At 38.9% G+C, this 26183-nt stretch overlaps 1 protein-coding gene across 2 annotated transcripts in view; it reads right to left on the reverse strand.

The window, feature by feature from the left end:
- Positions 1-10041: 10041 nt before the first annotated feature.
- RASGEF1A (RasGEF domain family member 1A) overlaps positions 10042-26183 on the reverse strand; it is a 158050-nt gene continuing 141908 nt past the window's right edge. For both annotated transcript variants that reach the window (XM_018081602.2, XM_018081601.2), the window contains 10 exons: positions 20804-20941; positions 17184-17405; positions 16808-16882; positions 16457-16549; positions 15082-15184; positions 14707-14786; positions 13883-14074; positions 12757-12880; positions 12438-12510; positions 10042-11429 (listed from right to left, as the gene is read on the reverse strand). In XM_018081602.2, coding sequence (XP_017937091.1) covers positions 11405-11429; positions 12438-12510; positions 12757-12880; positions 13883-14074; positions 14707-14786; positions 15082-15184; positions 16457-16549; positions 16808-16882; positions 17184-17405; positions 20804-20941 — 1125 coding nt within the window. In that variant the 3' untranslated portion in view covers positions 10042-11404. The remainder of the gene's footprint in view (positions 11430-12437; positions 12511-12756; positions 12881-13882; positions 14075-14706; positions 14787-15081; positions 15185-16456; positions 16550-16807; positions 16883-17183; positions 17406-20803; positions 20942-26183) is intronic.

Raw genomic sequence — 26183 nt, forward strand, 5'->3', positions numbered from 1 at the left:
ATACTCTGCTCTAATTAGTGCTTTACATGTTCTTCGGTGGCTTATTAGCAACTCTGACTTTAGAAATTAAATCAGTTACTTAAAATTCATGATTTAAAATTTGCACTTCCAGAGAATTATTACTAATCATGTACAGTTCATGTTCCCTAATGACTTGCCATTTTACCTACTCATATATCTCTAAATTATTATATTGGATTAACAATTATAAATAACTACCTTAAACTTAGAGATTTTATTTAAGTCTTAAAATTAGGGGTTTTAAAAAAAATTATGATTCTCAAGTATTTTGACTGTTGGGCTCAGCTATAGGCTTTGATTATTTAGTTAAAAAAAAAGATACTAAAATTCTTACTTTGGATAGTGATTATCCTCAGTGAATTAATAAGTGTTTTTCAAAATAAGATGCAATGTTCTCATGTAAGCAAAACCTTTACTGAATTAACTGATGAATATTACACGGATGGATTGTTTTATCTATTTTAACAGTGATTCTCCAGTAGAGGACAAGATGCTTTATTATATCCCTACTAATCCCAAAATAGGTAGACACAAGGTTGAGACCTACGGAGAGGAAGATTCTGTTGAGTGTACTGCTTCAGAAGTTACTCACATTTATACAAAATATCTGCTTTCCTGGTTCTGTTCTGCTTTTTGTCATTCTTTGTCTGGGAGTTTTTCTGCCAAAAAGTCCTCTGGCAGTGCTTCACTTTGTCTTGCTCCTGCACTATATAGGGAAAAGGCATGGGTAGACCCAATTTCAGGACTCAGATTTTGCAGTTGTAATCAGTTACTGCTGCATTACCCCAAGCTGACTGATCAAGTGTCTTCTCTATGACTATGGATGACAGTGACAATTTAATTATGCCCCTGAGCTGTTAACAGAAAACTGAGTCGGTGACCAGCACTGGTCAGAAAAATGTATGAATCTGGGGAGGTGTTTGTTTTGCCCAAGTCCTTAGCATACCTAGAAATTACATGTACTGTATAGATACATCCTGAAAACTTACATGGCTTTTCACTTCTTTAAAGCTGCCCTCATATTGCTTATACTGTTTCATTCACTATGTGCTACCTTTCTTATTAACCCGGTCTGTTTTTCCTTTGGGATGGCTCCTCTCTAATTTCTTCCAACTCTGTGCCTTAAAACTTTCAACCTTTTATAAACTCCATCCCTGGCTCTCTGGGGATGTGGGAGCCACCTCAGGGTCCCAGCTGACAGAGCTGCTGGTCGGTGATGCCTGGCAAGGGAATGCCCAGTGGCTGAACCCTGTGAGCAGGACAGAGGCTGCTGGGCAGTGCAGGAGCTGCTCTGCCATTTACCTGCTCTGAGAACTGGCTTTAAACCACACAGCACTCTGTTTATGAATTCTGTGCTATGGATTAGGCTTTTTTCTTATTTCAGTGTTTGTCATAAAATAAAATTACATAAAACCAGTAAACTTATGGCAACATGAAGTTCATGACAAAGAGCAGTGATTTAAGACCCTTACCCCCACCTTTGAGTGCACACCATTGCTTTTGCTCTGTAGAACAGAAATAGGGGGATATGCCTTTATTATAAAGTGAGTTTATAAGTGATTTCAGTTACCTGAGTGAATTGAGCTGCTGTCTGCATTTTGGCACAGCCACACTGTGATACAAGTTTTGTACACGTGTGTTTGTGTACAGCTGTGTTGCTGTTTTCTGGCTACTGCTGTGAGTTGTAATGCAGGGCAGGTGTGCTCTTTCCCAGTAAGATGTGTAACTCTTCCTTGGATTTTTTTTCCCGAACTTCATCCAAGAAAGGGAGGAAATTAGTCATGGTTCAAATACGAAAATCTCTTGCTTGAATAATAAAATCTATTTGGTGTGTTGCTTTATGCCTAAGTTTGGTTGAAAGATGTTAGCCAAGCATGTCTCGAGCTGGCTGGGGGCTGCAGAGGTAAAATCCTTACTGCATGGATCTGCAGCCCCTGTGGAGAGTGCAGATGGTGGGAATGGGGTGGTCCAAGGCTGCAGACAGCATCCCTGTGCTCCCTGCTGGTGGGAAGATCCCAGCAGCCAGAGTGTGCCATGGGAGCTGCTGGCTGCTCAGCCAATAGAGCCTTGGGCTGAGTTTGCTGTCTACTTTAGCAACCAACACAGAATTGAATTAATTGAGGGAGAAGATAAGCCCCAGGAGTGTCTCCTCCCACAAAACAAGTTCAGTAACTTAATTATCAATGCCTCAGTGTGGATACTGAGTTCAGGGTAGTGCTACTCAGCTCCAGCCTGAGCTGGTGTGAATGGAAAACAAAAACCTTGGTCAAGGCCCTTTGGTTGGAGGCACAGGCAATTCCTAGAGAAAGGAGGAACATCAAGGTTTTGGGTGGTGCACTTGGGTTGTCAACAGCTCTGACCTGCACAGCTCCAGGATGTCAGAAATGGGTGTTTGCCATGCAGGCACCATCACTGGCTCAGCAGAGAAGACCTGGTCTTGGCTTTCCCAAGGTGTGCTCTGCCTGCAGATGGAGGATAAACCCCATGCTGTGCAGCTTGGGATGCTGCTGCTGGGGCACTGCAAAGGAAAATGACAATATCAGGCTTTGGAGTCAATTGATTGTGCACCCAGGGTCGCCATTTGGGTGACGTGTCTGGGTTTTGGGACAGCCTTGTGTTTTGACAGATGCTGTTTATATAATGCACTTTTTTTAAAGCTGTGGTCCAAGTGTAAAAAGCCAATTGTGTTTTCCCAGAGGAGTCACTGCATTTTAGTGCTAGAGTATTAAATATAGTAACAGTTGTTTAAATAGGAACATGCTCCACTGAATCGAAAAGTAATTTCTTTTCTTTTTCCTGTTCTATGCTATCCACATAAATTGTAACCTTTTCCAGGGAATTTACAATATATAAATTCCCCAGAGGGAAGGGGAGGTGTTCTTCTTTAAGGGAAGACAAGCTCAAGGTATGGTTTTATTTTAGACCCTTTACAGGAAAGATAGCGGGTTGTGTTTTTTAATTTGTTTAAAAATGTTATTCAATGAGAGTAGATACTGTTTTGGAGAATCAGAAAATAGAGATGAAAAAGTTGAAAAACCTTAGGGAAATACTTAGTTCTGGGTCTGCTGCATCCAGAAGAAAATGCTTACTGGCTTTTTTTATTTTCATAAAAGACTGAGATACACACACCTATGAAAATCAAAACTTCTTTGTAAACTGTGTTTAAGACTGGAGAATTGCATGAGGAGGGAAAGAGAAGTAGTAGGTTAGCCCTAACCACTTGTATCGGAATGCAGACGTGTATTTAAATTGAAGGTTTTAGTGCAGGCTAAAATAAAATTAATCAGCTAGAATAAAATTATTCAGCTTTTTGCTTTGTCAGATCAGCAAATAAAAGCCTTTAAAATGGTGATTCAGCATAAGTTAGTAACTCACTGATGCATCAGTGTGATAATAAAAGTTTTCTGTGTAACCAAGGTGGATGTAGCTTGCATTTGCCTGAGGTGCTCTTGCTGTGTGTGTGACCCCCAAATACATATTCAGAAGATTAGTCACTGAAATTTTACTCAGCTGTGAAGGAAAACGAGGAACATCCCATTATGCCTAAACTCAAGCAGTGTTTGGTTCGTGCCCCCACAATGCAGCTTCCCCTTGTCAGGCCTAACTGATTGCAATCTAAAGGGCTTCGCCTCTGTCTTCACTGAAAAAGCTTTACAGGAAAGGAGACTATGATATAATGCTGCTTTTTTTATATTTCTGTGGTTGCATGGGTTCTGCACACCTCTGCTTTTGTTGGTATAGTATCAGTTTTTCTGAATGCCTGGCACTGAGCAGTGTGTTTGGGCTGCCTGACTGTTGCAATCAGCAGGGCAGCTGAACGGGACACACCTGGGAGGGCTGGTGCAAGCACCCCCTGCACACCCAGTGCCCCTCTGCTGACTGGCTTTCCATGGCCCGGGGTTCCAGGTGTTGTGAATTTTGGCATCATGATTGCCTTCAGGCCCAGGTGAGTTTGCACCAGCTGGAGTTGGGTCTGCACCTCCTTTTGGGAGGTGAAGAGCTGTGCTACACGGTGCAGTTGTGATCTGGTTGGGTTTCAGACTAGTCCTAGAGGTGCTGTGCTTACAGTAACCACGGTGGCTGTGGGATTAGTTAGCCCTGTGGAATAACTGGTTCCTCTCATTTGGTATCTGAACTGCCAGGAAAAGGTTCTTCTTTCTCGAGCAACGTGGTCTCTCTCCTGGGTTCAAGTAAGGTAAATGTTTTACTGTTATTTCCAGGATATACTGCTCTGAGACTGCACCAAAAAGGGGAATGGCTTCCACCGTTTTATTAGGATATCTTATGTGCTTCTGTAAGGGAAGCGTTGTGCTGAGTTTGAAGGGCAGGTGTTGTAGCTGAGATCTGTATGGAAGTGCCATGCAGCAAAAGTACTTCTGACCTGGAGGTAGAATGTTAAATAAAGCCCTTTTATATTTACGTCTAAATGTTTGCCTAAGGTTTTATTAAAACACAGCCTTGTTTTGGTTAGCTTAGTCCTATTCCAGGATAAGGTGAAGAAGTCTTTCTAAACTTGAAGTCTGTGGTTTAAGTGGTTTATTTGAGCTGCTGTAAGTTTTTATGTGGTATGGTGAGATTTTCAGCTCTAACAATTTCAAGTTTGCCTTGTATCTGTAGGACTTGTATATCACAGTGACTTAGGTCTCTTGATGCATGTCCTCTCATCTTTCATTACAAATGGTGTAAAAACTCTTTGCTGATGCAAGTTAACTTAGCAAAGGCCTTTACAATTTTCTTTCATAGGTAGAATGCTTTGCATTTGTACTTGAATTGCATGTGAAAGTGGATATTAACTCATTCCTGCTATTTGCCATGTCAGTGTTAGTGCTGGCTTTTGCTTGTTTTTTTTTTTTTTTGTTTGTTTGACTGGCTTTTTGCAGTTCCTTTGCCATTTGCATGTCTGTGAGGGGAGCATATGCTCTTTGCCAGTACCAAAGTGTTCTCAGATGTCAGGTACAAGTGCTGTTTTAAAAGAAGAATATATCTCTAGAGTGAAATAAACCTTAATGCAGAGGGTATCAATGAGCCTTCCCAGATATGGTGTATGACTTGGCTGGCTCCTGCTGAAGGTGGTGGCAAGTGAGCCCCACAAGAAGAGTCATAGCTGTGAAGCAAATGTGGAGCTGCTCCTCTGAGAAGCAGTGGGGGGCATTTGCACAGCGTGATGAGTGTGGAGGAGGCGGGAGGTGAAGCTGAGCAGAGCTGTGGAAACATGAGATAGCAGGCACAGCAGCAGCTTTGGCCCTGTGAGAGCCTGAGCTCTTGCACAGATTTCCTGCAGCCTTATGCAAGCTTAAGTGGCTTCTTGCTGTTTGCATTACAGTCCATGGGGAAAATGATCATGTTAAAGGGATGGTTTGAAGAGAAAATAAAAACCTTTGAGATTGCTTGGTGCTCAGGTACACTTTGGAGAGAGCTCAGAGGCAGATCAATGCTTGGGTTACTCTCTTAGTGTGAGAGTCACATGCTTTTCTGGGCCATGCAGTTCTGGGGAGCAGCTGGAGTGCTGTCCTGGCCTGTAAATGCAGTCCACATAGAGCAGATGTTGGGGTTTTTTCTGTTTATCTTTTGTGGTTTTTAAAAATCTTGTCAAAGTGATCTTTTGGGTGCTGGGTTCTTGTGAAATTCTTCTTGGAATACTTGGGTACTGTGAAAATTTTAAAAAGGGAGATAAGTGGCACATGAGAAAAAATTGATTGGCTTGGACCTGTGAATTTATTCATTACTTGCTTGGATTTTGTTTTTGAAGCATTTTAGGAGTGATTTTTTTTTTCTAAACCGAGATCAGTTCTTCAGCACTGAGTTATTATGTCCACAGATATGAATAGTTCAGTGTTTCATTAAATTCTGGTAGTGCCATAAGTGTTCAAGACTTCAGTGAACTGCATCACTTAAAACTGTGTTCACTGAGTCCCCCAGTGCTCTGTTGCTGTGATTGTAAGTTGTGCTTCACTTTGCAATTTTAATAGATATTTGTGGAGGTGGAGTGTTGTTAGCAATATATTCTTTGAATTGAATGTAAACAACTGGAAATTATGTAAATATTTAAAAGGAAACATTCAGTGTTGACACTGGTGGATAGCAAGATGCCTTGAATTTAATACCCCGCAGAATCAGAAGAGGTCTTAGTGTGCTCATGTGACAGGGATTAAAAAGATACTAAGTAGTTTTCTGTGTAAGGAGATTCTGCTATAACTCATTTGACTTCTGCCTCCAAACAGAAGTATATTACTTTTAAGATTAAGATACCTGCTTAATCTGAAGACACCAGATAAGATTAAAAATATTGGAAGCGAATTTCTGCTGAATTTCAAGTTTCTTCTTTCCTGTCCTGGATTAGGTGGAAATGTTTGAAACCGGTGCTTTGGTTTGTGTTCGCTTTCAGCTTTCTTTCAATCCTGTAATATGGTCTCCACACTTAGTGCTGAGGTCGGGTTGTTAACAGGAATCCTCTGTGTGGCAACAGACCTGGGTTTTGGCTGCTTTGTTTGTTTGTGTGTGTGTGTGGTTAGTTCTGGTTTTCCTCCTGGTAGGTGCTGCTAATAGTTTCAAGTAACTGTATATTGGTTTTGCCAAACACTGTTTCTTACAGAACTTCAAAATATAAGTTCTTTTTATTAGTTGTCGTCAGAAGCCTAAATAATCAATATTGTAAAATATGCATCCTAGTAGATTAGGAACAGTATATTTTTTGTCTTGGTAATTTTAAATTTAAGTTGCATTTCCTGGTGGCTTGAATTGCTTCCTCATCACACCCCTTAAGTAAAGGGGCAGAATATCTGTCTCAGACTGGATCAGCACTCCCTGCTTGACATAGAACTTGATTGCTTTTTAATATTTCATTATGAAAATAAACCAATATCCCTAAGATGTTTTACAGCAATCAACTGCATCGATTTTCTATGCAAAAGCTGAATGTGGTATCAAGAAACCACAAAAATGCTGATATCAAAAATTGCTTACAACGTGGGAAATACTAAAAATATTTCAATTCTTTACTGTTACAATGTTAGAGAAATGCTTACAATTTCGATTGTACCTCCAAATTACTGCAGAACTATACCCCTAAATTTGGATTCTTTCTCTTCCAAACCCGAAGGCCCACCCTGGGGAGCAGTGAAGGACAGCAAACCTCTGCACTGTTAGGGACCTCTATGAGACCCACAGAGATGGGCTGGAACTTCAAAACATACCCAGCTATCCCTGCCATTCCAGGGGCAACCATGGAAGGAAGCATTTGAAAGCAACTATTGCTAATATTTGCATGCTCACTGGTCTGGAAACTTCCTTGATAAACATGCATTAACAGTTTCAGATTAAAAAAAAAATGTTTTTAAAAAATCGAAGAAAGAATTAACTATCTTGCTGTCCACACAACCCTATTTAATTGCTGCAGACAACCAGGTCAAAAATGTGCTTCCATATACTGTTTGTAGGATTTTCTGGTTAGTTGGGAAGCTGGGGCTGCCCTGATAAAACTATATACATTGAAGACTGAGGAAAGGAGATCTGTCAGCACATCCTCAGAAGAATTATTGATTTCTCTCCAAAGATGTACTAATATCAGTTGTCAGCTGACTACTCAGCTGAATTTTGCTCTATGAGTTATTTGCTAAAAGAAAGCTGTTCCTTGGGAACTATTAACTTGATAAATCAAATTGGTGCTAAAGTAAGTAAGGATATCTTACTGGCATTGAGCTACTGCTTGTCACAGTGTGTTGTGCTCTAATGGCAGTAAAGTGCCTGGAAAGCAATTTTATTGCTTGTTCTTAGGCCTGTGTAAATAGCTAATTTATCCTAATGACTGGATGGGACATAATTGGAAGTGAGTTTTCAAGGATGTAATATTCATATTAATTATGAGTGTGAACTGGCCATCAGGAAGACGCTTATCTGCTTGATCCTCTTAATGCTGGTAAACATCATTATCTTTCCTAATGAGCTATGATGACTGAGCGTAGTACTGTTCAACTCTGCAAGTCTGTCCTGGATGTCTGCTTACCAAAACAATTCCCCTAGGGAGTTTTCAACAGATTAAAAATGCTTACAGGACCTCCAGAGCTCCTGCACTTGCAAGATCTAATATTTTTTTAAGGCTTATATCCCTGAGAAAGGAGGGAGTGTGTGTCTCTCTGGAGCAGTGTGTTAGAAAAGCTGGATTCTCCTCACAGCTCTGTGCTTGTCTCTGTGTGACCTTGGAGAAGTGGCTTTGCTTCTGTAAAGTAGGGCATGAAAAAGGATAGTGGTTGCAACCAAAGGTCTGGGGGTGGTGAAATGTCAACGGATCCTTGCCACAGGAAATCCTGCAGTGTGCTGCAGCCACCAAACGGTTCTGTGCTTTCCTGTTGAAAGGATAAATACATCAGAGGAAAAAAAAAAAAGAAATGCAACTCTTAGGACACAATGTTTTTACAGAGTGGAACTGTTAATCACTTTCATTGAGAGAATGAAAATATTCTGTAGCAGAGACACTGTATCGAAGTCATAAAATCTTGTTACAGAGAGAACATTATAAGTGGCAGCATATTGTCGGCTTAGTGTTACTCTTGCCTTTGTGGGAAGATATTTAAATACTTCATAGTATAGTTTTGTAACTATACTATCAGAAAGTAACCAGTTGGTTCATTATGACTGTATTTCCTTCTCACAGTTGGTTCACCTCATTCAGCTGCTTGGCTGTGGTTTGATAACTTTGCCAGTGAAAAATAACTATGGAAAAAGCCAATCCTGGTTGAAGCAAGTTTCTTTTTTTATTAATGCAAGCACATCCAGTCAAACACAGAATATCCTGCTTTATGGTACAGCATTATATTTAGCATTTCAGCTCAGAATAGCAAAACACGGTATTTAAGGAATGTATCAAACTGAGGAGGAGAAATAAAAAGGAGCCAATGTAGATACTGCATGGTTTTCAAGTATATACTTGGACTGATTGACCGGTGAAGTGCACATTCATGTGAAAGCTCTTTTATACATTTACAGAAAGTGTTCTAAAATTGCATTTCAAATATATATTTTTTTCTTAAATTTTAAGCATCCCTTTTAAACTTCAATTACATAAACAAAGCTGATATACAATCCCTCATATAGTGTCTGACAATGTTACTAGCTAGAACATCTCTGAAAGTGCAAAACACTGTAATAATACAGTATAAATATTCTTACTGTAATCCAGGGCTGAAGAGGTCAGTACTTCAGCACAGGAAAAATAGCAGCAGGTCATAAGAATTATTCCTTCCCCTTTCCTGGGCTGTTCTTGTTAACATTTAGTATTCTACTTCTACCTTCCTCATGGTATAACTTGCTTTTGTTTCTCTTTGATGTCAATGCTATGGGAATAGGAAAATGTTGATTTGTCTCCCTTCCTCACCTCGACTTACTCTGCTAATTTTAAGTATTTGTCAAGGGGGAAGTGAAAGAGGGAAAGCTCTTCTTAATTATTCACCGTACTACAGGGCCAATACAGCAAATTTCTACTAAGCGACTGCAGATGCTACATGAAACAGTGGCACTGCTCTTGGTTGTAGGCACTCAAGCAGGAAGAGTCTACTGAACTGGAATAAACCAGACCCTCAGTCCAGCAAGTCTTGCCCCTTCTTCAACAGAAGGCAGAATAAGATAAACACCGTCTACCTAGAGCTGGTCATTTTAAAAGACGTCCTTGCAGGGGTCTTCTGCAATGCTCTGTGAGGGAGGCTGTAACCACTGTCAACTCTAGAGGGACTTGTTTTTTGTTGGTTAAAAAAAAACAACAACCAAAAAAACCCAACAAACAAACAAAAACTCGATTAAAACCCTCAATCTAATCATCAGGCTCAAATCATTATTTTACATTCTGCCCTCAAGCCTTAAGAGAACAATTACTGGAAGGGCCAAGTAGGTATTTGTGAGTAATAATTTGTTCATTAGACAAAATAGTTTTAATCTGAGCTTATTTTTTTTCTTAATTCAGAGATCAGATGAGAAAATAAGTTCTGAACTATATATTTTCTTTCCTGGAAATGAATACCTTGAATAAGCTCTTCAGGTACTAATTTGAATAGCTGAATTAGGTGTAAACTCAACACTAAAAGGAGAAACTAGAAATGGGTTTGCAGATCACCTCTAATTTTGGTACTGACCTGGGTTCAAAGGTTTGATTAATTTCTTATGGTGTTTGCCCTTAAATTTCAATGGGTTCTGGCCCAGACATGCCTTGCAAAAGACTAGAAAAAGCTTGCATCCTAAATTGGTCTCTGTTTTAATTGTCTGTAAGTGCAGACTAGACTTTTCAAAGGAACCAAGGGAATTAAATGACCAATTCAGTGGTGAAGAACTCTTAAGCTTCTTTGGAAACTTTAGCCTTAACTTCAAATTGGACATCTGAGTTTACTTCCCTTTCCCTAGCCCGTGATGATTTTTTTTATTTTCCAAAAACTCTTTTTAAAACAAAATACTAGGCCTGTTTTGCAGAGATAATCTAGGTTAGACATCCTTCTCTTCAAACAAACAAACAAAAAAATCCCTGATTTTTCAAAAGGAAAACACAAACTACTCTGACAGCCAGAATTTAAAGGATAGTTCCCAGAAGTATTAAAACTTAGACATGTGTGCATCATCACCTGTGCACGCACACATACTCACACACAAACGCACATACCCCAGCAGTTATCCCGTCTTATCTCTTTAAATCATGTAACAAAAATAGGTTTGCTGCACCATCAGTGTTACAGGCAGGTATACTCTACTTCATGTGCCATAATTCTCCATTTTATTTAAAAAGTACATTGTAGCTGGTTTCGAGACATCCATATTTTTATTTCCTTTACTTCCAGTCCAGCGTAATAAGGTACACTAAACGAGATCAGTACCTTGTAAGGCACTATTTTCTGATGTAGGAGAGGAACATGCTTACTGCAGATGTCAAAGGCCTTGACTCTACAGACACTTACTAACACCTGTGAACAGTTTTGCTAATTTCAAAGCTAGAGACGTGTTGAGTGTTCTGTAGGGTACTGGTCCAATGGAGTATTTAACCTGAACACTGGCTTCAGTTGGATGTGTGTTTTAATTTTTACTTATTTTGGTGGAAGTAATAAAAAATAAAAATTTGGATGCTGATAGAATAAGATCTCCCCAGGGATACCATCTCCCATGATACATTTCATCTCTGAGAACAGGGCCCTGCCCTTATATTTAAAATAAAAAACCAAAACCCTTCAGTAAGTGCCTTAAGGTTGACATGTGAAATATTTACCACATTTTATTTCATAAAAGTTACTGTATATACAAAACAGACCTCATCCAGTGAGGTCTTTCTTAGCACAGTCCAAGTCTTTCATTCATGTTGTAAAAACATGTTCATTAGATGTGCTTCAAAGTCTGCAAATCAGATCCAAAAATCTCAGGCTCTATTAAGCAGAGTTGTCCTAAAAGACAAAGTAACAAAAAAAGTAAAATTATTTTTTCTATCAGAACAAAAAGTTCTTCAGATCTGCAATGGATCTATCTTGCATAATTAGCTTTTCTTCAAGGGATAGATTTTCAACTGCTAGAAACTGGAATACATCTATGAATTCCAGTAAGGATGCTGATGTTAAATGAAATGAAACTTTAACTTGCATGACATTACCTCGGGGCCTTAGGATTCACTCAGGCATATAACATGCTCCTCTGTCACCCTAAACTGTTGCATGCTGAACAGTGTTGGATTTCATGGGAGGTACATTGCACTGGTGTCATAAGTAAAAAGCTTACATGGACTTTCTTAGAAACGTTGGGATCAATAAGAAATGATGTCTCATCGAAGACAATGTAGTCATAATGAAGCTCAACTGCAGCTCAGGGCATACAGGCCTTATCATTCTTTATCTGGTACAGATATGTTAAATCTTATGATTTATGAAGGTCTGAATCTCTCTGCCTTGGCCTCAGTGTTGGATGAAATTTAATTAATTGATCTCATCAAGTACATGGAAATGGTGCTTCCCATTCTCACAAGGATGAGGAGTCATTGGGACTTTATCCCTTAGAGAAGGCTGACAACTGGAGTATTTTTAGAAATTTTCATCCTTTTATAAGATTTGTAAGTGGATAGCTATGAGGAGAGCACCTTCTTAGTATCTCTATGCGTTTGTTTCCCTGAGAAAAGTGTGTCTGAGCGCTACTAAAAATGTAGATTATTTTACTGTATTTGATAGCCAAAATAAAGCATAGTCTCTTTCATAGTCCCAGCAATGATCTTGCAGCATCAACAGATCTGCTGAAAAAGCTGTATCAAAATCTAAGCCTCACTGAACTTCTTCAGATTTGAATTTTGAAGGGAAAACAATTTTATTTTGGTTTTAAGCTGGGTATGCAAATAGGACAGAAGAAGCCGATGATGACGTGCCTGTGTGTGTTTCCAAAAAGACTTATGTTCTGAGGAAGCTTCATACCTGAGTGTTTTCCAGCTGTCTTTTTCCATGTGGTTTTCTGGACCTTCACTTTCAAAGGATGCAATGAACAGAGCTAGTAAATAAAATAAGAAAAATCAGATATGTGGGTTCTTCAACTGAAAAAAAAAATGTCTAAAGGATATATAGCGGGTGTAACTTAGCAGACTTGATGAGAATAAATTTCATTATCAGAAACCAATATGGAAATGCTGATCATGCTATCAAATACATTTTTGCACATTAATATTTTTAGCTGCATACTCTGTCTGCATTTCAACAAGTAGGAAGACTCATTATAATGTTCAGTAAAGGATTGTACCTTCTTCACTATAAATGGGTGCTGTGAGTAGATAGCTCTGGATCTTCTTGTCCTTTTCAAAAGGACACTCAACCTGCTTCCATGTCAGGAAATCATGAATCTGTCTTGAAATTTCCCAGAACTTCTGCATGAATTAATTAAAAGAGAATTATTAAAATAATATTTTTTTCAAATATTAGTTCTTTTGTTTCAATTTCAGAAGATCTCAGTCTTGTTCTTGTTCATGCTGCTTCTTATTGTCCCTTACTCAGAATTCACTGTTATCCTTTCTTCTTACTGCACCCTTCATCTTGCTCTCTTGCTCCTAATTCCTCATCAGCTGTTACTTAGTCTCTCAAGTTTAGAAGAGTATATCTCTGCTGTCCAGTCTTTTGCCTTGAATTCTTTTCATCATCAACCTTTTCTTCATATATAATAGTGCCTTGGCCTATTTTCTGTGCCATATTAGCTTGTGACTGGAACTGGACAGTAAATGGTTGTTTTTATTTACTTTACTTTTTACACTTCCAAACTTCAATTTAAATGAAGTGTGACATACCTAATTTTTTCATAAAGCATTCTTTCAATTTAGGAAATAATCAAAATAACATATAGAAACTTCAGATATCCTTTCCTTCCTAGGATTTTAAGAAATCCATGATCCTGTATATTCTGTGTGCCCCCTTACCCAGCCTTAGTAATGACAAAAAATTTTTGTCAAAAAAATTTTTGACAGTCTGTGGTCTTTTAGACATGCATGTTTATTAGTTGGGGAGAGAGAATCCAGAACCTGTAGAACCTCCCTTGAAGACCTGATAAATACAATTTGCTGGTTGTGTGGAGCATTTATAGCACCCTAAATGGATGAGGTTCAGTGAGCTCACACTGATGATTTAGGGTGAAGTTACCCATTAGAATTTGATCCGATGTGATGGCTTGCTGTGCTGCCACAGAAAAGCAACCACTGGCTTTCACAGAAATGTGATTCAAATCATTTCCCCTAGATGTCTAGGGGACATGATTTGTCTAGATCACAGCAAAGCTGAAGGAATTGGTAATATAATGAGCTAGGAGTTCAAAACTGGCAAATATTTGCAATGGATAATGTTTAACAAGCATTACAGTTTCTACAACAGCAAAGTCCTACCTTGAAATTTATCTGCCCGTTGGGCAAGCGGTTGGTGTGTATTTTGTGTAGGAAGTAGATATCTTTAATAAACAGGTTGAAAACTGGGATGACTATTTTCTCCCTGTTGCTGTTGGCAGTCTGAGATCGCTGTGCTGCTCCTTGCAGGGCTGTGCGGTAGTTACAGAAGTTGCTGGATGGATCCATGTGATGCTGGTTTTATACAGGGGGGAAAAAGATGGTCAAGTAATGCATGTGTCCTACAAATAAGAAACTTCGATCTAACCATCAGAGTTCATTCTTTATAAATTTGTTTGGTCCCTTTTTAGACTTTCAAGATAGAGCATCTTCATACTAATCAGGTTTTTCTAACTTCTATCTTGTTTGAAAGGAGGATTCTGTGCTGGCTTTACATCTATTCCATTAACCGCTGAAGCAAAGCAGACTGAAAGGAAATCATAGATGACTATCTGGGGGAAACCCCAATATTCTCATTTGCAGTCACCTCTCTTTTTGATGACCGTTTCAGTTGGGTTTTGTTTCCATGCAGATCGCCACTAGGTGGAGGACTCTAATTACTTTTAAGGCAGCATTTACTGGAGTGGAAACTACCTTGAAGTTAAACGGGCAAAAATATGCTAGGAAAAAATAGCCTGAAGAAAACTTGCATCCACTTTTCTTTGCAGACACGTAGAGAGTTTGAAATGCAGGAAATGCTCCTCCTAACGTTTATGTGGTGGTGAGCACTGACAGGTGTCCCTGTGATCTCTGATGTAGTAATTAGCAGAGGTCTGGACTAAACTATTTGGTAGATTTATATATAAAAGTTAAAACTTTATACATACCTCTAAAACATCAAATTTGGCTGTTTTGACCTTGGACCAAGTTTTCTTTAACCGTGCCACAGGACTCAAGTTCATGCCAGCTGAATGCACAGAGAGAGGAGAAAAAGAAACAACCGAGTTGGAAAAAAAAAATAGGTCTAATATAACTGTGTTTATGTATCAGCACCACACATTCTGGAAGGCATTTCAGCTTGACAACCAGAAGTTGTAGCTAAAACTCACCCACCTACACACTAATCTGTCAATGGCAGACACTGCCCCTGTAGAAGTGTGCATGATAATGTGGGCAGCCAATTTAGGGCAAGTGTGAGCAAAGCCTTGCCAGTCAGGTTGTAAAATGGTGTGCCCCTTGCCATCTGTGTTAAAAAAACTCACAGATAATAGCCATCATCGAGTTGAAGTTTCCAATGTTGAAGCATTCTCTTGCCACATCAATGAAAAACTCCACCATTCTTGTGCGCTGCTTTTTCTTTACAATCTGGAAAAAAACCCAAGATCTGTTAAGAGGGAAGGGACAGTCTGAATTTTGGACAGGATGTCCAGCCAAAGGCATTGTAACAGGTTGACTGAATAGACATAAACTAGGCCTGAGGGTATTTTGTTAAGATTCTAATTTTTAATGAAATAGCAGAAATATTTGGGGCTACTACCAATTAATTGTGTAGTTGTGGGGGAGTGTAAATTTTTGTTTATACCTAAGGTCAATGTCTTTGGGAATCTTGCATAAACAAGCTGGGGACTTTCAGCAATTTCCTGTTACTGGAAAAGGAAGCTAACATGACACTCCTATCAGAAAGAATATATGCAAAACATTTAAACCTCTCAAGAAGTGAGGAAAGCATTGGACAGACTTAAGATCAGGGGCATGTAACGTAAAAATGTGAGAGAAAACAATTGCCACGTTCTGCTTTTCTCATTTTGCTGCATGTACTCCTAAATGAGCTCTTGAGAGCAGGTAGTAATGATGATCAAATATACAAATTCCCACACATGCAAAGGTGCATAGGATCAAGCAAGTGATGCTGAACACCTGTTTTGCAAATTCTTTTAAAAACGGCAAAGCAAAATTAATTGCCTAGAAAAAAATTCCCTTTTGCTAGAACTGGTACACATTAATAGGAATCTAAAAAGAGAACACACACGCAAAGAAAAAAAGAAAGGGGATTTCTGGGGCAGTACACCTTCCATTTCTTTGTTTATTATATGATAGAAGTTACTTTAACCTCTAATAAGGTTATTCTCCCCCCCCTTTTTTTTTAACCTTTCCAGTAGTCCACTTTCTTTTTAGGCTTTAAGAAAGCCTATTCTCAATTTTTCTACAATGAATATTGCATTACTATAATGAATGAATATAAATTAAAAAGTGAATACATACCAGTGCTAATGATATCTAAATGCAGTGGAAGGACAGCTGTTTATTGGTAAAACTGCATTTAAATATGAGTATTTTTAAGAATCTTTGGATTTATTAAAAAAAAAATCCAAAATAGCTCCTAACTCAGTCCACACAAGTTCTATTTCACTGCATGACTAATGCTACTATGGAAGCTGCACAAAACTAGAGAATATATGCAAAGCCAAACATAGCCTTGAACTCTTAATCATAGAAGCATGCAAATAATTTAATGCTTGAATAATGCCATTATCTTTAATTGCCCTGCTAATGTTTAAATCTCTATTAGACCACTGCCTGCCTTTTGTCCTTAGGGCCAGCATCCCTTTGCTTATCTTGTTTTCTACGAATACCTACCCGACAAATCTCTGTAGCCACCAGCATGCTGAGACAATTGAACCAATTGTCATAGGCCTCCAAGTTATAGGTTTTGGTCACATCACCTCGGCACTGCAAGAGAACAGGCCATGTGTTAAATCTATCCTGTGTCGTCATAAAGCCAACGTACCAAAGGATAAACTTCCTTTTTGTGTCTTGATAAAATCTTGTTGGGTATTTTTTTAAGGCATAAGCTTAAAGAAGCTTAGAAAATTTCAGTTTTTCTTGCACAGGGTATACTCCATATGTGTACACTCCACATATATTATGGAGGCTCTTGACTCTGGTTATTTTTTGCTTCTTTTTCCCTCTATACTCTTTTTTTTATACCTTGTGATTATCCAGGGAGTCCATGTGGCTCACAATCTGCATCAGATCCTCTGGGTAAATGTTGCTCACCCTTTCCTGCATTTGGAGAGATGAGAGATTGTTACTGTACAGACAAACAGGGAGCTCAGTGAAAAAAAAAAAGAATCAATAAGTCAAAGTTAGGAGAACATTTTGGTAACTTTTATCTTCCTACAGGGTAGATGTGTGAGGTGTTTTTATAGTTGTACCTAATTGGTCTTGTTCATTATCTGACTTGGTATGTTTTGATTGAAACACTGGAGGCTTTCAGTGAAAGCCATAGCAAAATTCATATTGATGAGTGTAATAATATCTAGTAAACGGAAAACAAAGTAATTCACACCAATCAGTGTCTCACCAGTTCAATGTAGGTCAGCTGCTGTGCCAAGATCAGAGGGTCACAGCACACACTCAGGATGTCCTTTTGAGTTGACTGTGGCTTGGTTTTGAGGATGGTGCCTTTGTCAGTAACGGGTTGCCGGAATTTCTCTCTGATTTCCTGGTATTGGCTCCGTGCAGAGAGGGCCATCAGGAGGTTCTGTGTCATCTGGCTAATGATCTTCTTCACTGTCCCATTTTCCTAAGCAAAAGGCAGAAACAACGACTGCTAAAAACCTTTAGCTATTGCAGATACAGATCACTGGAGAATTTCTGACTGGGAAAAATAAATGTCTATTATCCACTTTCTTTCATCTTCTCTGAGCTGATCATTCTGTGACAAATGAACTTGTCCTAAATGCCCACACAGCTCTGTAACAACATTGTTATGCCTGCCTGCCTCCCCAGCTCTGTTTCACTTGCTTGGCTGGTCTGTTCCCTTCCCTAGTACCCCATTTCAAAGGCATCTGTAAACAGCTGAAGGCTGGGTATAGTGAAAGGTTGAGTTGCTTGCATAAGGCTTCTTGGAACCTCTGTGCACCAAGTGCCAAAAAGCTCTTTCTCATTTGGACATATTGATGAATCCAGTCTATCTAGCCCAGGCAGAATCCAGGGAATTCACATTATGACCAGGAATATACCCCTGAAATACTCTGGCTTGGCTTTGAACAATTAGAGCATCCAAAGATTAGGTTAAGAGCACAATAGATGTCATGTTCTTGGACAACTAAAATGCCTCTCTGTTCATCAGGTGCAGATTTTAAATACAGGATCTGTGAGGATACATACTGGTAACGCCAAAGACACATAATCTGCTCAGTGTTCTGACAACTGAGGCAAGGTGATTTTTTTTTTCTGCCATTGATTGTGTCCTACAGGCATTTCTCTGAGATCAACTGCAAAGAGCTAACTTGATCCTTTTCCTACTCCTCTATCTCTCCTGTTTCTGCTTTAAATGACCCAGATTCTCCAACCATGTTCTTTCTGCTGCTAGGAAAATTAATTCAACTGCAGATAGTCCTTCTCCTTTTTATTACACAATCCCTCTCTTGCTTTCATGCAAATTATTTCTCTTGAAGATACCCACAAGGTTGACCTTTAGTTTACAACCTGCTGTATTGGTTTCTGCCAGTCAACTGGATCCACTACAAAGAATTGCAATGAATCTGTGACCATTCAAAGAAGCCACTAATGTGCAGTGATGACTGAAATTATGTGGCAGATGTGAGAGATGATGACTACCAAATACTTGTATATTGCATGTTATAATTAAGCGATAATGGTGTCAGAATGTTGCTTTACAAGCCAATAATCTGACTCCCAAGTGAAATCAAATGCAAAGCTGAAGGCAGTGTAGCTCATCTTGAGGCAACTGGGTTACTGCTGAACAGCAGCTGGCTGAAGCCACTCCTGATACTGTGCTACAAGTGTTCCAAAATGCCAAGGGAGAGTGGTGGTGGGAACTGAAATAAAGCACTAATCCTGATCTCTGGTATGCTGAGCTTTCTATTGTAAATCATTTGACTTCAGCTGCTATGCCTGACTTACCCATACGTCTGGGAGGAAGCAGACTTTCTGGATATGGATTGTAGAAAATTAAACTTGAAGATACGTGAGAGTATTGCAGATATGACTTAAAAGTGAACAAAGAAACTCAGTGACACAAAAACTACAGCTTACTTAAGCTACTGTGAATTTATTAGCATCTTAATACTCAGACAAATGTCAGATATTTAGCACTTTCCTTTCCTTACCAGTTTTACCCTAAATTTTCCTTCAACTTTGAAAAATAAGCCAATGACTGTACAATAATTTGTCCTTTGAGTTCAAACAAGACATTTGTACTTCCTTTGGGGTGCAACCCTGGCTGTAGCTATAGCTATTTGGTATGCTGTCTGATATCATTAGCACAACACCTGACTGCTTTGTAGGAGTCCTCAGTTGATTCTCTACCTTATAAATGAAGAATAGTGTCTTAAGGGGATTTGGAAAGCTTTAAAATACAAAATAAACCCCCAAACCTTTACCATAATTCCTCACTGAAGCATAGTATGGGTAATTTGATGTGGTAAGAAAAACTTAAGAGCAAAAGCTGCTTTTTGTCAAATTATGTTTCCTAGGGGTCAAATGTGGCAGAGCTCATCACTGATGAAACTTGACTGGTAGCCTTGTAAGGGGATAAACATGGTGATGCTGTAACTAATGGATGTCATCAGATGCCTTGGACACCACAGCACTGAGCCATCCCATGAAGATGTGTTTTTCTCAAATGCCAATTATTCATACACAACAGAGTGGGAGGGAAAGGGAAGAGAAAGAAAGGGCACGACTTCTTTCTAGTTCAAAGTAACAGACAAATTAACTACTAAGATATAGACACTAAATAAAACCTCTGCCAAGTCCCCTTTTACATTACTGTCTCTGCCAACCTCTTTGTCTTTGTCTACAAAGGGAATAGAAGGAATATTATAATCCTATTTCCTGTTCTCCTCCTACTAAGGCACTGACATTTTCATAGTAGCATCCACGTCAACAGCTTTGCTGATGCAACAGAGGTGACATACTTGCTTTTGATAACTTGATGACACCTAGTTGTATTGTCCTATCCTTGATTCATGCAGAGCTGTCAAACCTGTTGTTCTTCATTTTTTCTGTACTTGAATCAACAAGAACACATAATACAACTGTCTTCCCATTTCCTGCTAATTGTTCTCAAAAATATCTTAAGGTTGTGGGTTTAAAAACAATGAGAAGCTTCTACTTCTGTGTAAGTAAGCCTTCCTATTCATACAGGCATTTTACAATTAATTCTCCTGCAGTTCTCGATTATTTTTTTCCTTCTCATGGTAGTTACGGTGACTTTCTCAATAAGCAAAAAGTGTAGGCTTTGTGAGTGTTGGAAAAACCCAAAACAAACAAAAAAACCCCAAGAAACACTCCCCACCCCCTCCCGATAACTAACAGTCCTTGTTTTATTCAAATTCTCTTTAAAAGTCTTTTGTGAGGCCTAGTTTTCTTCACAGGCTAAAAACTCAAAGCTGTTAAGACTGGTGATTTGAGTATCTAGCAGAGCTCAAATATAACCTTGTTTATAGAAATACTGTGCATGTCACCTGAAACACAGCAATAAAACAGCTGCTTATTATTGTTAGAAGCTGGGAATGAGCTATTAAATAATAATCTTCACTCTGGTCAAGAGTACACTTGATACAACTAGTTCACATGTCCTGCAAAACTTAGACATACAGAGCAATAACAATGTACAAAGGAAGGTACATAATTCATTATTAAAGTTGGCTATATTGAGCCATTATAGTTACTGTTCTTTCTCCTTCTGCACCACAGTCACTTTTCATATTGTCATGACTATTTTGTCTCTTCTTCTTACACTTGGTGATTAGACATAGACAGTTTCTGCTAATGGACTATTAAGTCCATCAGTCAGCCCATGTCCTGGTAGTTACACTGACAGCTTAGCAAATGCTGCTTTAGTTCATTTAGAAAATACTGCCTGCAGTATTGTGTATAATATGACAAACCACATATAACAGTTGGCAAATACTGCTTTAAACTTAACTTTTTTTCCTCACCCACCCCTACCTCATCACATTGTGTGATCCTGTGAGCAATCTCCTTCAATTCTTTCATGGATTTTTCATCTTGGAAATCATAGGGGAAAGTTTCAGTCCATTCCTTCAGCAGCTGAATGATTTTGGCAGCAAAGGATTTTAGTTTTGCCTAGAAAGAAACAATGAGGTGATTACTGACCACAGACCTTTCTGAATGGAGACTGAATTAGCTGATGAAGGTTCACAGAAATCTAGAGACACCCTTGGAAATACTTTGCAGTATTAGTAGGTGAAGGGAACAAAAAAAGAACATATTTAACTGTGAGCTAGATTCCTAAATAGTATCATTTAGCCTCCTTTTATTATAGCTTGGTAATGTCTCTTACCAAAATATCTGAAGATATTTCAAGGTTAGTTGTATAAAGCCAGGAAGATGACAGAATAGTTCAAGCGACTTATTTAACTGCAGTCTGTGGGACTTAAGCTGATTTAGGCCACCTGAGGCAGCAGTACCTTAGTGTTTGAATTCAAATTCATACAAACTACAGCACTCTACTGACTGTCTTCCATGAGAAACGTTCACAAAGACATTTCTGTTCTCCAGAATTTATCAGACTGTCCAGACTGAGCTGTATATTAAATAAATGAACAACGGGAAAGACGTGTGTGTTCTCTCCATGATATCTAAATCAAAATAGACTTAGAAAATAAAAAGTATTGGCTTTTGCTCAAAAAGCTATCAACCACAGAAAGGGAGAGCTATGTTTTTCAGGTTTTTTTGTTACCTGTGAATCTTCTAAGGCTTTTCTTCAGCTAGACGTGAATTGGATGCCAATTACTCCACTGCTGTAGCAATGGAGAGCACCATCAGTAAATGGAAGGGAGAACTCTTGTAAAACTGGGAGTGTGAATGCTAAGAACACTTTTAATGGACAAGAAGCATCAAAACTTAATTTAGGTTATATTTATCCTCTCACCCAGCCTGTGAAGCACTGGGGACAACAAGGAAGGTTTGTGTTTACCTCTCTACTTGTGTAAGCCAGAAGTCCCACTAGACAGCAGTTCCTTTTCCCCATGTACAACACTTTCCTCATTGTGCTGCCCAGCAGCCTCTTGGGGGTGGCAGAAGGTGACTGAGCATGTGAGTGTCAGTACAGGAAACTGGTGTGTTTTCTTTTAAGACAAATAGAGAATGTCTTCCAAATACTGGTAGGAATGCCAGCCAAAACATCATCTGATCATAGTACGTCCCAGTTTATTTAATCAAAACCAAAAGTCAACTAAACTAAGTTTTGTTGGTTTTTTTGTTTTGTTTTGTTTTTAACATCTCAGCATTATATGTCAAGGAGAATATTAGCAATGACTGATAAGAACTTTGAAGTTAAACCATGCACCCTTGAATCCTCAATCTGACAATAACCCAGGGCTCCTTGTAAGTCTAGAGGGAATTTCCTTGTTTGTTTGTGTTTGCTTTTTTTAAAGACTTCCAAACTGCTTTTCCTAGCTGGTTTTACTGACAGCATTTAATTGATGCTGCTAGTGAGAGTAGCACAGAATGGATAGGCAGGGAGGGCAAAAAGAAAAAATGACTATTATCTTTGCCAGCAGTGGGCATTCCTGCAAAACAGTGTCTGTCAGTGCCTCTCCTGTGGAGCCCAGCTTCAAGGTATTTCTCAACAGCATGGGACAGAGTTCCAGATTATAGCTGTCTGTCCTCCAAGCTCCCATTGTCATCTGCCTTGGGGAAAAGACAATCTATACTTATTTGCTATGAAATGCATGGAGCCTGACATTAATAAAAGAATAATCTCTAGGTGGTGATAGACAATTAATTAGGCAGCCAGTGCACTTCCATTCAATTAAAGTTAACAGGCCATGACTACTCCACTTTTGTTTACCAAAAGCTGCTACAGAACTGTTTTTTAGTATTAATCATCCTGACTATCCTTTCTTTTTAATTTTTGAAACTGAAAAAGGAGGGGTGGGGGCAGAAAGGTTCCAAAATCCTACCTTAGTCCATGGTAAGCATCTCTATGTTAATACTTAGTTCATAAAGAATTTATGGGTTATCTGGACTGACCCCGGCAGCTGAAGAGACCACATCAGTCATAGCTGATGCTTTTTTAATGCTGGTGTATTTAAGGGCAAATTATCTCAACTTATACTCCCTGCACAGCTTAAAACACAGTGCCTTAGGAACACTGACTTCCCATCTCTTGGATCCACTCGTGAGTTATTTTGGTTTGCCTCCTTTATGACAGAAAGCCAAGCATCTGTTGCAAGACAAACTGCAAACCATATTGCTCTTCAGGTCTAAAAAAGCTTAATGTTTTATCAGATGCTTTTAATGCTCATGAAAATAAGGTACACCTTCTGAGAGCAACACTAAGAGACACAGGTGCAGCAGAACACGGGATTTCTGTTTCATGTGCACTCTGATGAAACCCAAAGCAACGTGACAGGCTTGATGCATGTGATAACCTAGATGGAAATCACACAGGTCTGTGGGTACCAGATGGAAATCAGGCAGGTCTGTGGGTACCAGCACACAGTTTCCTTTCTGTCATGGCTGAGATAAAACTACCAACCTACTTTTCCTGTAGCCTTACTCCAGACATAAGACTCCCTTTGTGAGGCCTGATGGAGTTCTCTGGAGTCCATGGGAATAATTCTCCCATAAACATTTCTTTGAAGAGAAAAATACTTTTATTAATCTAAGTACTGTGGGTTGACCCTGTTATGCATGAGACAAGACAGGACTGAGAAACAACTCCTAATTAGAAAGGAGGGCAATGGCAGGAAAGGTTTAATGACAATGACCTGGTTATGAGTGTTTCTTTTATTTTTGGTTTTAAAAAGGAGCACTTACTGGCAACAAAACCCAGGGGAAATTATAATTTTTAAAGGGACTTAAGTATTCCAAGACAGGCAAGACAAACTTAATAGAAACTAATTTCTACTTTCACTTTTTATTTCTTACTTCTTTAGTTACAAAATATCCTCAAGCTGCAGAAATAATGCACAACCGTTTTTGCAGCTTTTTTCCATTCAGTAATACTATACTAGTGCTTTCTTCTGTGACAACCTTGTTGAATCTTTACAATCTCTAATGCACTTAGGGAGAGTTAATTTTTTTTCCTTTATGGTCAAGCTTAACTACTGACTTCTTTATTATAATTGATGTCTTGAACTGTGAAATTCTCCCTTTATTTATGAGTAGTCAAAAGGACTCTAAGCAGGCTCCAAGACATCGCAGATTGTTTTTCTTTTTAATCCACTTTTCTCTGGGCTGTATTTCTGTATGACTCTTTGGCTAGCCAGTAATGTCAAAAACAACAAAAAGATAAGTATTGTGGTGTGTAACCTCAGAATCTGGTTTCTTGCCACTTTTGCAGCTCACACACTATTCAGGCAACAAGCTGGCCAGCTTCTTGTCTTAACAGATTTGCCTAAGCATACTCTATCAGAAATGATCAGAGATGCTTTAACTGCTTTTGTCAGCTATTTCCTGCTATGCACCCACTTAATTAGAAGGTTCTGGTAACTGATGATGCCTTAATGGATTATGACTGTGAATACTTAGCAGTATCTTGAGTCAAGAGTTTCTATGCTGCATGTGAAATGAGCTTTTATTTGTTGCCAGACAGAAAAACAAATGTTTGCAAATGCCAGTGGCCAAACTATTTTGTAAAACATACAGGTGCTTGCAGTAGAGGGCAGTAAAGTAGTAATATGAAAGGGATGTCAGAAGTTTATGTAGTGTTTTCGAAGAAGTTTGTGTTTAGAAGACAGGAAAAAATTACAGCTTATGTTAAGGGAGTAGAAAGGGATCAAGGGCATAGTAGAAAGAGCAACCAGAAAAACATGTAAATTAAAGCTGCCTCCCTAAAATGTTTTATTGTCATCCTGCTGCTTGTTGGTTTTCCTGTAGGCCCGTTTCCAAATTGTCAGCAGAAGGTGTAACAGTGTGGGTGTTTGGAGTATGAGCTGCTCTATTTTACATCCTGTTGTTAGGATGTAATGCTATTTAATTTCTATTAGGAAGCCATGATTTTTCAGCACATCTGCTAAGAAGCCAGACTAATAATACTTTACAATTAGTATTGTATCTTTAAACAACCAGGTGATTTAGTCCCCAGAGACTGCTTTCATTTGAAAATCTCCTAAGTGCATTGTCATTCACAAAAGTGTCATCTTATATCCCATTAACTTTAAATCCAACTACTTCACAAATGTATTTTGACACTTTCTACTCACAGTTGTCTTTATATATGTCTAAAGCTCTGATTTACTCATTCCATATTTCAGATGGTCTCAGCATCTTTTAGAGGTTCCTACTCCTGTTGTTTAGTTACATGTTGCTGAGGAACCATCACAATTTACAGAGCAGAGTTTGAGGTTGCTCAGTCATGAGTTAAGTTTGGCAGTGGGAACAGTTATCACCTCTGTGTACAGAACTGGAGGCAGTGCTTCTTGCATCTTCTTTCCCTGAACCCTTCTTTTCCCCAGCACCTACATGACAAGTTAAATAGCTATTTGGAGAGTAGATGAGGGGACTGACCTGGATGAAAGGTATTTTGCACCATGGTCAGTTTGTCCTGTGGAGTAATTTTATGACATAATAAGAAGCTGCACACCAGGAGAAAGAAGTCCTTGGGTCAGTATTGCTGTCAAAAACTCTTTATTGACAAATCACAGAGTCTACTTTTGTACTCCTCACTCAGACTGCTAATACACCAAGGAGAAAACAAAATGGAACTATCGATATGCTGAAGATTAGGTATGTGAGCTTGTAACTTCTCATCAAAGAATGGATGCAAAACATATCAAGGATTTGAACAATTTAGGTATTTAAATACTTGCTGATCCCATCCTGGGTTTGTTACTCTCATTTGCTTCCCTGCTTGGACTTTTCTGTAAAAGACTTGACTTGACTTTTCAATTCAGTCAAAAAGTCCTCCAATACACACTTTGCAAGTGGTGATACTTATATGGATTTAAGTGCCAGTTTGGTTTAATCGATAGTAGTAAAACATGTCAGCACAGGTTACCCTTTTAAATAGTGCATCTCTTAGTTTTTGTGAGAGGTAACTTTCTGATTTACTGTTACACCAACTTAAAATACCCCAACCTACAGCTGAGCACTTGATTACGATGGCGAGGGTGACTTGAAGAAAGGGAAATGGGACTCAAGAAAAACCTAAGCTGGTGAAAGCTCAAAAGTGCAAACCAACTTTCTGGGCAGGTTTCATGGCAGATACACATTGCTGCACTGACCTGTAGCTCCCGAGTAAAGTCGTGTTTGTAGACATTGCATCTGACTGGTAAGGTTGTACATAACCTATGCTTGTGGCTAGCAAGTGAAGTAAAGGTACTTCAAGGAAAAAGACCCAAATAACAGTGCATCCAGG

The sequence above is a fragment of the Manacus vitellinus genome, unplaced genomic scaffold, assembly GCF_001715985.3.
Source record: "Manacus vitellinus isolate BGI_N305 unplaced genomic scaffold, ASM171598v3 scaffold_54_pilon, whole genome shotgun sequence".
In the NCBI taxonomy this organism is placed as follows: domain Eukaryota; kingdom Metazoa; phylum Chordata; class Aves; order Passeriformes; family Pipridae; genus Manacus; species Manacus vitellinus.